The sequence below is a fragment of the Salminus brasiliensis genome, chromosome 14 (genome assembly GCF_030463535.1).
Source record: "Salminus brasiliensis chromosome 14, fSalBra1.hap2, whole genome shotgun sequence".
NCBI lineage: Eukaryota > Metazoa > Chordata > Actinopteri > Characiformes > Bryconidae > Salminus > Salminus brasiliensis.
In genome coordinates this window covers 13,378,265-13,391,323 of record NC_132891.1, presented here as the reverse complement: position 1 = coordinate 13,391,323, position 13,059 = coordinate 13,378,265, and the positions used below count along the sequence as shown (strand labels likewise).

Here is a 13,059-nt window from a genome sequence, read left to right as displayed (position 1 = left end):
GTGTAGTGTGTGTGGGGGAAAGTCTTTGTGGGTGCAGTGTGACATAGGGGTCCCAGTAGTGCAGGGTGCAGATGAGGTCCATAGTCCACAAGCTATTGTTCATTCAGCATCCTAATTGCTTAAGGATAAAAGCTATCTCTGAACCGACGGGACTCAACCTTTATGGGTCTCACCTTTTTGTACTAATGTGTTGACATGGATTCTTTTTTTTCCCCAAAATTCTTAAACTTAAACTGTTGTTTATTTTCAGGTTTAAATGAAAAAAAAAAAACTTAAACCCAAAAGTATGTCCATGACACTGACATTGACACAAATAAACTCAGAAGGACCATGCATGTACATAACATAGCCTAACACCATTTTTCACTTGTTGATATCATTTGAATCTGACAGTTATTATTTACAATGTGTCATTTTACAATGAATGGACCAGTAGAAATGCTCCAAAATGAAAATCGTTTTACATGGACTTCCATTGAAAGCTAAGAAGCTTTTTATCTTCTCCTGTAAAGTTGCCATTTTGGAGATACAAGGTTTTATGAGACAGCTACACTATATTGCTCAGGGACCACTGCATGTACACTCCTATAGTGCCATCAGTGTGTGTTCCCATGCTATGCGAATAACAAGTCTGTTTTAAACACGGACCTGACCAGGCGTTTTCCTGTGTGGTGTTTATGGCGCATGCCTGTGGATTATGGCTACAATAAACTAGCACATGTTGTTAAAAGTTTGTCATTCCAAGGATATTCCAGGAATATAACATAAACCACACAAACAAAACCGAGGTTGTGCATTGTTGTGACCTCACGAGGCTTGAACTCGGTGTGGGCATTCACCATGAAAGCTGGAGAACCATAACTCACGCTTGATTTTTTTGGTCATGTTTTGCACAGGAGGAGTCTGAAAAAGGCTAGTATGTTTGCCATGCTTCATGTGGTCAAATGGTTCATCTTGCTCCAGTAAATAACTCCCAGAATATCCCTGAGCCAGTCACCTTTGGAGGTCAGAACTAACTGTGGTTTAACATTAAGTAATACAAACACCTGCAAAGGTCCTACATCTACATGAAAAACTGCTATTCAATAATAGCTTAGTATCCTTACTGATATGAAGCGTAGGCTTTTCCATTTGACTGTTTTCTATACCAACTGATACCAAGGCTAATATTCGAATACCAATACCTCTAAGGGCATTTTAACACTAGCCTTTTTGTCAGACCCGGGAGTGCTTGCTCTGAGAGTTCGGTGCGTTCACTTGGTCAAAGTGTGGACGCTGTTTTCGAGCCTGTGAGCGGTCCAAAGAACCCATCTCTAGTCCTTCAGACCAATCTGCAGTCTGCTTGCATTGAACCCCAGACTGCAGATTGGTCTGCTGTACGTGTAAAAGCTATCTGATCCTGTGCTGGTTGTGAGGATGCGTGATTGATTGATTTTATCAATAAGTTCAATCATTTTGACTGCTTCAGCCCATCACCTACATGGTCCAGGCTGTTCTTTGCCACTTGACAGATAAAGCTAGGTCCTATTAGTTTGAGAAAATGTGAGCGAAAAAGCGATGTTCGAAATTGCGTAATCAATCTGTGATTCGAATGAAATTCTTCTGTGTGAAAGCAAACCAGCCAAAATAAGCCCATCTCTCACACAAGCCCAGAATGTGAAAACTATCCAAACTATACTCAACCCACCACTGGTAGGGTACCTCATACCCCAATTTTTTTCAGCTTGCCTTATCCACTGTAAATGTATTTCTAAATGATGTCAGACAAACCTGTTGTAAAACAATATCTCAGCAAACCAGACAGCATTCCTGTAACTGTTACACATTTTAGCGTCATATGATATGGCTTTCACCATGTGGCGTTACTGTAAATGCTTTGGATGTCTGCTGGTGTAAAGCCTACTAACATGGGCTCTACAGTTTTATTTCATATACCACTACATGACTGTTTACATCTTCAACATTTAATGTACACATTCAATTTCAAGCAGTGCAAAAGGTCAGCTCCATCTTCAGAGTTTTACCTTCAACTGATGCTTAAGGCAAAGAAAGCCAACATCAGTCCACAGCCAGGAAGGCAGAGGAACAGCGGCTGAGCATTAGTCACAGAGTAAGACAATAGCAGCTCAGTGAGGGGGACCACCACTCTGACAGCCATGCAGAACACGGTTTACTCCTAAGAAGAACCCTCCCTTTGTTGAGCCTCACAAACCACAGAACACACAAACAGAAAGGCCAAAGTCTACAGACATTAGCAAACCAACTCGACCTAAAATCGAGGTTATGAGAAGGACTGAAGGATGAATGAATTGTCTGATGAATGTCTGCATAGGCCGGAATGATCACGGTACACTGGTTACGGTGTGTTTAACTATTGGATGACTCCATTATGGTCTTATAATGTAGCTGGCAGGAGTCGAATGACTTGAAGCGATCACCTACTGTTTTAAATGTATTACCACAACCCCCCCCCCCCCCCCCAACCACCACCACCACTGTTCCCACAGTACCAAAATGAGAAATGGCTGGAAAACAACCAACGTTGTGGTAACAGTAGTGGGACGAAGGGTTCGAAACAAGCCACAGACTTTTGCAAACTAATATGTAAAGGAGAATGGGCAAAGTGAACCGGACGAGGCTGAGAAAAAGGGCATATTTTAACTTTTTGTTTTTACAAATTTTAGGTTTTTTTGTTAAGGTGGAATGGAGAGTTAGAATTAGAAGCCTTGTTTGGCTGCTAACGGGTGAAGTCACTGCATTTATCAATTCAAATAAAGCTCTGAAATAAGCTCACAAATGAAATGTTTGGGGTAGGTTTCGAAAAAGAACGACAGGTGGCAAGGTGGAGCAGAAAAGTCTTTAGTTTACTTCAGCTTAGTTTAGCTCAGAGCCTTGTTGTAAACGTGATGCAGCAACAACAGACATACACAGAACAGCAGCTGAAGCTGTTGAAAAGGGTGATTTAAACCTCTCTTTCATAAAACTGTCTATTTTCCGTAATTTTTGCCATTTAATGCACGCGAGCTAATCACACAGCTAAACAACAAACAACAACAGCTATCAGTTCAAAGTGTGTACCACTACACACACACACATACACAAAGTGATTTGACTGCAGTGTTTTAAAGGTACTCGGTGAGGAATGGTCAAGAAGGTCAGTCAGACTGGATTTTTGAGCTGGAGCTTAAAATTGCTACCAAACAAAATAAACAAGTTGATAAGATATTGATATCGGACATCGGTCAGTATTTTGGTTCGTTGGTTACTTTTTATAATATTCTTTTTTTTTCTTTATAATGGTGATCTATGATGGAATTTTATCTGTGTTACAAAAAAGGGAGTAAGTTAAGCAAACCGATATTGTGAGAAAGTAGAATTACTTTATGAGCAAACAACCCAAACTAAATATATCATTTTTATTGTTTGCAGATTTATAATTATATTACACTTTAAAATTGTTAAACTCTTCGTGGTACTTATGGATAATACCCATATAATTATATCGCAACATATCACAATATTATCAACATATCATCTCATCGCCCACCTGTAATCCACATTCTCCCAAATGAGTTTTGAGTGGGTATTGAAAACAGACCACAGCAGTGCATGACAGGAGCATGACCCTATCATTTCTGTGTTCGAATGTTTTCAGATGTCTCTCTCTCTCTCTCTCTCTCACACACACACACACACACACACACACACACACACACACACACACACACATGGAATTAACTCCAATTCCCAGGCCTGCATCAAAGGTTAACTACAATTCTGTGACATCGTCCAAAGGGCTCAACATTCCCACACTCTGCACCATGTGAGCATCCTCTAGAGACTGGACCATCGCACATACATTCAGTCCCACTCTCACACACAGTTGTTCACACACTGCACATGCAGACAACATCAACATCATTACTCAACACTCCAGCAGAACCACGCCCACAGAGATGTGGAGGACCACGTCTCAGATTCTGAAGGTCTAAAAAGTTCACAAAAGCAAGAGAAACCTGGCAACAAGCAACATTAATGTGAGGGAATGCTCCAAAAGATGGAGAACATATGAAACTAAGTTCTCGGCCAAAGAAACAAAATCTGTATGAGGACATCTCAGAGGATTGCCTCACTCCCCCCAAACCCAAAAATAGAACGATGCTCAACTGTTGCAAGAGTCTTTCAGACTTTTCCAACTTTTCTTAAAGGACGTTTCAATAAAAGTCGTGATCCATCAACACACACTACATCCATCAGTACAGTCTCTCACCTTGGTGAGCCTCATGTTGCTCCTGCTGTCTGCTCTCTCCCTCTTCAGAGTGCCTCTGACCGGTTCTGGTTCTGGCTCGGGCCCGTCCCCGCAGCAGTCCGTACCCAGAGCGCAACCCATATAGAGCTGTGGACCCTGCAGGTCCCCCCCTCTCTGTTCCCCTCTCGTCTTCTCTCGCTCTGTGCGTGTTTTCCCGAGCACACTGGAGCAGCTGTTTTTGTCGGCTGACTTGAGGCCCTTCCCCTTCTCCTGGCTCTCATTCAGACAAGTACACACACACACACACACACACATACATACACACACCCTCACTCCAGTACTTACTCCCCTGTTGACCAAGGGAACACACACACACACGGCTGCAACGATTACGTCCAGCCTGAAACTGAACCTCTATCAACACTCAGTCAGTCACACACAAAGCTGGAGTTGAAGTCTAGAGAATATTCATGGAGCTCACCCCCAACTACCTTTCCTCAACACACTCACCATTGTGTTCCCTCGCTCTGCCTCTCTACAAACATGAGCAGACGTACACGAACACTGTCCACAATGAATGTTTGAGGAAGCCGTACCCTCTTCTGACTTTTGCTGGTACTTTTACAACTACAACTGTAAGGAACTTTTATAGTTTTCTCAGCAGAAAAATTTAATACAGCACTCAGCATCCTGTATTTTGGACTGCATATGAAGAGGAGGTTGCCTGTAGGGATTTTCTATCAGTTTATTTGCATCAATTTTGCATAAGAGTACTGTAATGCTGAGTATTGAATACTGATTCAGCCAAATCACTTTGATTGGTAGTCAATTTTTTTTAATGACATTTTATAGAATGTATAAATCTTACATTACCATACGATTGACCTCCCTGATCTTTCAGCTCCCACTTATTTTAACACACTGCAGTGAAATCTCAGAATAATCCGTTATTGGTGCCTACAGTACACCAGAGGTTAACATACAAGCTTAAAATAGCCCATGCCTGATTCATTGACATTATGCTGATCCATAGGCCCGAAAAGTGCCAGTTTAGATTCAGCACTCCACAAAGCAGAATTCAAAAACTGTGGATCAGCCTTATGTCTACGGTATGCTTGGTTTCAGAAGAAGTCCTGGAAAATTTTGGAGTGGTTCTCACAGTTGGCAGACTTGAACCCCAAAGAAAATCTTTGGTGGGATTTGAGGAAGGTGAATATTAGTGAACTGGAGGCCACTGCCCATAAGGAATAGGCTAAGATTTCTGAGGAACGCTGCCAGAAGCTGGTGTCTGGCTTGGCATCTTGCTCACAGCAGCTCATAACAGAAGATACTTGTCATTAAGGGGTTGAATAATTCAGAGACTGCAGTCGTCATTAAAAGTGGCATGCTGTGTTGAATTTGGAGAAAGCACTTGTTCTATTAGTTGTGCGTATTTCTGGTGTAGTTGAGGTATTTAAATTGGTCTTGTTTGATTGGTTTATTGTAAACAGCTGAAAATCTGTGGATTTTAATATTAGGCCTAGTTTTGAAGCCTAGTTTTTTTAATCAGGCTGATAGGAATCAAACTTACATTTATCAAGTTAAGCAACGGTTTAACCTGCAAGGTTAATAGTCAGCAACACCCCTGACTATGGTAGTGTAGGATCAATACCCTGCTGTAGAAGCCTTTAGATTTTGTACAGATGGTGTGATGTTCGCTTGCAGAATCTGCTGCAGATTTCACTGAATCTATTCTTTCCTCTACTAATGAAATGCTCTGTGTGCCACTGGCTGCAACACAAACCGAAGTCATAATCAATCCACCCCTGTGTTTAACAGTTGGTGAGGCGTTCTTCTCATGAAGTTCTCCCAACATTTAGCAAAACGGTTCAGTCATATCTTTATCGATCCACAGGACTTCTCTTGGTCTTCCAGACTTCAACTTGACCGCCACCATTCCTGTCAACTGATTTTTCATATTTACATTATGAACTGAGGGAAACAGTTCTCCGAAAATGCTTTGCTACCTTCTCATAGCCTTCCACTGCTTTGTGGGCATCAATTATTTTACTTTTCAGAGTGCCAGACAGCTACTTAGATGAGATCATGGCTGCTGGTTGTTGGGACAATGTTAGAGGAGTCAGAGTATTTATATAGGGTTGCATCACTTGACCATATCCCCAACAAGCCGATAAAGGTCTGAGAGCTTGGTAAAAGATATCTGGGAGCTCTAATTTTTAGGGTGCCTATTTTTTTAGACCTAATCTTGAATTTGACACCTTTTGGAGATCAGATGCTTTTGGCATGAACTGCCCAAAATGCCACTGTATTTTATTATTTATTTCTCCAGCCCTATTTCTATAGCTCACCTTACTGACTCTCCATGAAATCACCACAGCCCACCGATAAGTAATTTTTTGCATGGTAGTCATTTAACAAAACGGATTCTTAGCTGTTACTGAACCAGTGATAGGCAGTATTTTCCCTTCATACATCTACCAAATAATTCCAGATCTTGCCATTCTTGCTTTCACAGTTTTTTTTACTCTGTAAGCTCCCAACATCTGCTCCATCTGTATTTCCCAAAACCTTATATCCCTTTCATTCCACCCTGCTAGTAATTCCCCTTAAAGTTCAACCTCATCTCTCTTTCAATCATTTCCTTCATTAACATCTCATAACCTCCCTCCCGCCCTCCTCACACTGGCTCCCTGCTTTGGTCATATTTCAACCTTTATTTACACAACATGCCTTGCTTGCAGAGAGGCAAATGGACCACAGTCGCTCCTGTCCACTGCAGACTGGAATAGCAAAGGAAGCCGCAACAACAGCAGCTCTTGGGAAGCTGAAAAAGCCACAGCTTGGGCCGAGCTGGTATGTGAGCTGGCAAGCAGCACTATGGACCTCAGGGGCTCACACTGGGCTTATGCTGTGTAACTGAGACTGTGAGAGCGAAGGCAGCCCCACGCTGAACCCTCTGAGACAGCACTGCCTTACCCCCATAGGAGCAGAACAGGACAGGGGGGCAAAGCTAACACACTTACTGAATATACTAATTATTAATATGACCAGTAACTCCAAACTTGACAGGTAGTGTAATTCCCACTCTTTTTACGCTGAAGAAGGACGAATGGAGTTGTGAGGGAAGGAAGACAGCAGAACGGCCCATGGGGCTTTTAGACCGTACCCCTTTTAAGGCGAATTCCACTCATGCCTCTGAAGCCCCCTCTTGTTTGCCTCCCTCCCTCTTTTCCTGTCCTTGCTCCCTCCGTCTCTCTCTGCTCTTTCTAAGCCAGCACAGAGCTGACTGCCAGCACAGCTACTGGCCTTAGTGTTCCCATCTACACAGAAACACAGCTCCTGGTCTTCATACTGAAGTCATGGCCCACACCAAACTTTATGATTCCATATAAAACAGAAAAGACAGTTAAACTTCAGTAAAACTTAGGTAAAGGTGTTGCCTCTATTATTAGAAGATTGGAGAGGGGTTTTATCCCCGCTGATGCCACAGTCATCCATGACCAGGAGTCCAAGTGAGCATAACTAACCATGCTTTCCCCCATCCCTTCATTCAGTGCAATGCCAGACCTTGCACTCTCTGGGCTGGTAGGACAGTCCTCCCTCTTCTTCCGTCACCTAGTAAAACAGTAGCCATTAGGACTGTAACGGCACTGGGGTCATGATTCTGTGCACGCAGCCATGCAGAGAACAAACAGCACACGCTATTAGGGTAAATACAGTAATTTAACAAGCACACATGCTTGCCAGAGATCTGTACGTCATTGGATTTACATGATATTGTGAGAACTGAGAACTGTCTTGTCTTTCCCTTGTCTTGTCTTCTCGGTTTCTGTTTCTCTCTTTGCCACATTTATGGAGTGACACACAGCCTACCTTTGCTTTTGTATTTCTTTATTCTTTATCTCTTACTGTTCTGTTTTAAAGGGAACCAACTAAACATAGACAAGTATTTCCGATATTTTGGCCTTTTTACATCTTATTTCAACTCATGAAATCAAATAGGATCGTATGAGGACAGTGTGTCAGTGTTTGTTGGATGGCAGAAATTTCCACATAATACACCTTGCTACTTATTAAACTACAGGCTGTAGCAGTAGCTGGAGCACACATTCCTGTCTGTTCAACATTAAGAAGAAATGTTTTCTTGTTTTTTTTCTTGTTTTAATAAGAATAACTTCTTGATCCAAAGCACATCCTCTGTCAAACACGGTGAAGGCACTGTTATGGCACAGGAACAAATAACTGCTGCTTATGGGATCTTCAGTGCTGTTTGATTGATGATCTGTTGAAAAAAGCAGCAGGGTGACTTCTGAACTGTATAGAGCTGTACTACCTTACATTAGTGATGGATAATGATCCAAAACATACTGGAAACCAACTTGAGAGCAACTTACAAGGTAAATAAATTTAATGTTCTTAATGGGCCAAGTCAGTCTGTCACTCTTTGAGCATTATGTTCATTTACTGAATACAAAACTTAAGCATTACTGGCCCACAGACAAGCAGCAACTGAAGGCAGATGCAGCAAAGATTTGGCAAAGCATCTCAAGGGAGGAAACTCAGAAATTGGGGATGTCCATGGGTTCCAGACTTTAGGCATTCATTGACTGTGAATGGTTCACATTCACATTATGAGAAGTATTTTAATTAATGAACGGTAGTGTAAAATATTTGTTAAAGCACCTGCATTTAAGCTTAAAGTCTACAGTTTAACCACAGCTTCATTTCAAATCCACTGAGGTTGTGCTCAGAGGCAAAATGACAAAAACAGTCTCTGTCTAAATACTTATGAACCTGACTGTATACACTGATCAGTACTGACAGATGAAGTGAACAACATTAATTTTCTTCATCTACAGGAGTATCTGTGAAGGCTGTGAAAATGCCAAGCATAAGCATAAGGATATGAGCCACTTTAATAAGGGCCAAGTTGTCATAACTAGACGACTGAGTCAGAGCATCTCCAAAACATCAGGCAAGTCTTTTTTTGGCATGCAGTGATCAGTACCTACCAAAAGTGCTCCAAGAAAGGACAACCAGTGAACCAACGACTCACGAAAGATCACAAGCACCTAAGGCTCATTGATGCGATCCATGGAGGCCCCACCTCACAACTTACAATAGTTCAATGATCTGCTGCTAATGTCTTGGTGCCAGATACCACAGGACACCTTCAGAGGTCTTGTGGAGTCTATGCCTTGAACGGTCAGATCTGCTGTGGTTGCACAAGGAGAACCAACTCAATATTCGGCATGTGGTGCTAATCATATGGCCGATCGGGTATGAATGAAACCGTGATCGCTGCATCATGACTTAGGGTACTAGGGTACTAGTCTTAGGGTATGAGTCTTTTCTGGATGCAGTTGATAAGGCCATCATGTATGACTTACCGAAAACAACTGAAATGTGTCTCTCAGCACCTGCAGTGAAAGCACCACACCATCAGGATGAGTGTGCTTCCAGCAGGCAGACACACTCGTCCAGCTGCCAGCAGCCGAGCACTTTTTGGCAAGATTGCCGACCTCTCCTGCCAGCTGTCTGCGCAGACATCTCTCACTATCTGGCAGTACTCTAGCAAGACTCTTAAAGGGAAAGAATTAGCCTGCAGGAGGACAGGGAAAGAAATGTATGCTGAAAATCATTAAATGATAACTGACTTTTGCTGCACACATGCAGCTGGAGAAAGCATAAGACTCTGAAGGGAGTTTTCTGGCTCGTTTTTCGTGGGCTTCCTCAGTTTTTAGCATCTCTCTGAGATGGGGGGAGGGAAAAGCTGTATTTTTATAGGGTCGGTAACAGAAAAAAAAAACTGACAACCAGCCTAAAATAGAACAAGCCCAAATAAGGAAAGATAAACAGACAGGCAGATGATGAGGAGTGACCACAGTGGACACTGCAACCTCCATTTTTGAAATAAACAGCCTGTTTATTTGAAAAACAGACTGGGTGTTCAAGGAGGGACAACACTGTACCAGAAATAAAAAATAACCCATCCATTAAGAATGCTTGAGTGGAAATGATGCTATCTAACCTGAATACTGATAGGATATAGTCGGGACTTTGCCAGATGCAACACACATCATCTTGAAGTCTTATAATGAGCTCAATTTCATAATGTGAATTATGCTTTTGCAAAAGTAACTGTCTGGACAAATAGCAGATAAGTGGACGAGAAATGTCGGTATACGGGAACAGCCAAAACTGGCTATTTACATCACAAGGAGTGGTCAGACAAGGATAGATGACTCCTCAAACATCTCTAGGACAGCAGGTTTATAGCAGTTCCTTTCAAACGGTCTCTTTATAAGAGCATGTCCACCCCCAACACAACTAACTGAAGCATTACCAATTTACAACACTGTAAGCTCATGTACGCAAAACCCTAATAAATGTAATGGAAGACACAGTCAAAAAGTCATTGGGTAACGGGACCAGCAACCAGAAGATTATACCAACTGCAGTCCTCAAAGTCAAAGCCGTAGCACATGATTGCACAAGGCAGACCACCTGTGAGTGTACGAGACACCCAGGGTTTACTCTAAACCATAATCTAAATGCCCCCACAGTGCCTAAACAAGGCCATTTCTACACTTACCACACAATCTCCGCCCTAAACCAGCAGTCCGTTAGCACATATTGTAATGTTCTGGAATTGTTCAGGGTTTGGTCGCATCTGTATTTAGAATTCTAATCTTAAGCTTGTTGGCCAAGGACAAAACCGATTGTGCCCGCATGAGGGTGTGTAATTTTGGCGGTATTTCACAAACGAGAATGAGTAAAACGCTGCCATTCCCATGAAATATTGCGTAATTCTAAATAACAAAACAACAATATAGGCCAACTGTTTTAAAAAAAGAGACTTTCTAGAATTGTATACGGATCAGCCACAAAATTAAAACCACTGGACTAATATTGGGGAGGTCCCCCGTAATGCTGCCAAAACAGCTCTGACCCATGGAGGCCTGGATTTAACAACAGCTGACGTTTTCTACAAATTTTCTAGTAATTTGTGCTCGTCTGTGAGATCAGACCAGACAGGCCAGGCAAGCCAACCCATGACCGTTTTCTGGTTGTCCTTCCATTCAGCACTTTTGGTACTTACAGAGCAACGCATACCAGGAACAACCCACAAGCCCTGCCTGATGTTTTGGAGATGTTCTGGCCCAGTTGTCTAGCTATCACAATTTGGTCCCTGTCAAAGTGGCTCAGATCCTTATGCTTGCCCATTTTTCCTGCATTTACCACATCACCTTCAAGAACTGACCATTCACTTACTGCCTAATATATCCCACCCCTTGAGAGGTGTCACTATAAAGAGGTAATGGCATAAATTCATAAAGAAAGCTAAAAGGTCACAGGACACACCAAATGAGGTGACCCACGTTATATGAATGCTTCTTCTGGAGACTGGAAAGGAAACAGGCTTGAGCTTTAAATTTATTGACCTAGTTTATGGTATGAACAATGTAATGTATTTTGAAGAGGAACTCATCTGTTTAGAGTCAGTAGACTGTGGCAAAAATGGGATGATTTCCTTAACCACCAGCATCCTCTATTAGGGAAGACTCTATGTGGTGGTTTGAGGGGAAACTTGGCAGATGGCTGCATCTAAAATTTCTGGAAACCAGACTAAAGATCCAGGAAGGAAAGGAACAAACACCAATCAAGGCCCAGTTTGCTCAAAACTGGACACAGACGTTTTGTTGGGCTTTGACTTGAGGGTACAAAAGACGGATGTGTGACGTTAAGCTATTAATAGTGGCAACAACTACCAAAACATCAGAGGAAATCAGCACAGGACAGAATAAAGGATGCTACTAGCAACATCCTGTGTCAGGCGGACATTGTTACCCATAGGGCAAAATAACATGACATCTGACCGAGTTCACAATCAAAGGCTTGGCGGAACCTAGATCTGCATCCAAAGTAATCGTAGAAAGGGAAAACAAGGCTCTGGATCAGCCCTCTATAGTTAAGCACTTGGAGCCTCATCTCAGAATAGAACGATGTGGGAGGCAGCAGCAGGACAGTGCTGAGAAAATCGCGTCAGTTACGCAGTGACGGGCAGTGCACTCGCAGATGTTCAGGCTGAAAACACTGGGTTCCTGTTCTCAGCACTGTGCGCAGAGGCTCCATCTGCTTTCTGTCACAGGCTGCTGTTCTAAGAGCAGCCATTACGCCCCCGGGGCCTGGTCTCTATTTATGAGACCTAGCAAGCCGGGGTTAAAGGCACATTCTTCAGCCTTGGTCCAGCAAAAAGGTCATGGGGTAAAGATGATGTGAAGACAGGATGAAGTTTCTCAGCATGAATCAGAAGAGCGGACACTGCTTGAGACTTGGTTTTGGATCAAATTAGGTTCTATGAACTTAATAATGGCTGGACGTTTCCTAAATTTCGGGATGCGACTTTTCATGACCGTAGGATGAACTGGAGTATAAATTCCTTACATCCATTTGGGTTGAACCTACCCTCTTTGAAAGCATCCACACATTGGGCTGATCACAGAAAACCAACATTCCCATGGCGGAGAACATGAGTCTGTTTTCATGGGAATTGGGGAGCCCTAAGCATTGCATCAAGGCGATACACAGCAATCCTAAGTGTTTGCACATGGATGTTCATGCTAATGAACATCTCTTTGAAATGTGTTGGAAGGCTGCAGCTGGAATTGAACTAAGCGTGATCTTTGACCTCAAAGCAATGCACTGTTTCAGCAGACACATGGATCTGTATTAGAGCTAATGCCTTTAGGGAGACCTCAGGGAATAACCTTGTGACCTTCTGTCTCCTCTGCTTTGCTATAAAAAGT

General features: G+C 42.5%; 1 protein-coding gene across 1 annotated transcript in view; it reads right to left on the bottom strand.

Annotated features, from left to right (window-relative positions):
• Positions 1-4,440, bottom strand: part of tns2a (tensin 2a) — a 76,725-nt gene extending 72,285 nt beyond the window's left edge. The window contains exon 1 of the mRNA XM_072696717.1: positions 4,271-4,440. Coding sequence (XP_072552818.1) covers positions 4,271-4,390 — 120 coding nt within the window. The 5' untranslated portion in view covers positions 4,391-4,440. The remainder of the gene's footprint in view (positions 1-4,270) is intronic.
• Between the last annotated feature and the right edge of the window lie 8,619 nt (positions 4,441-13,059).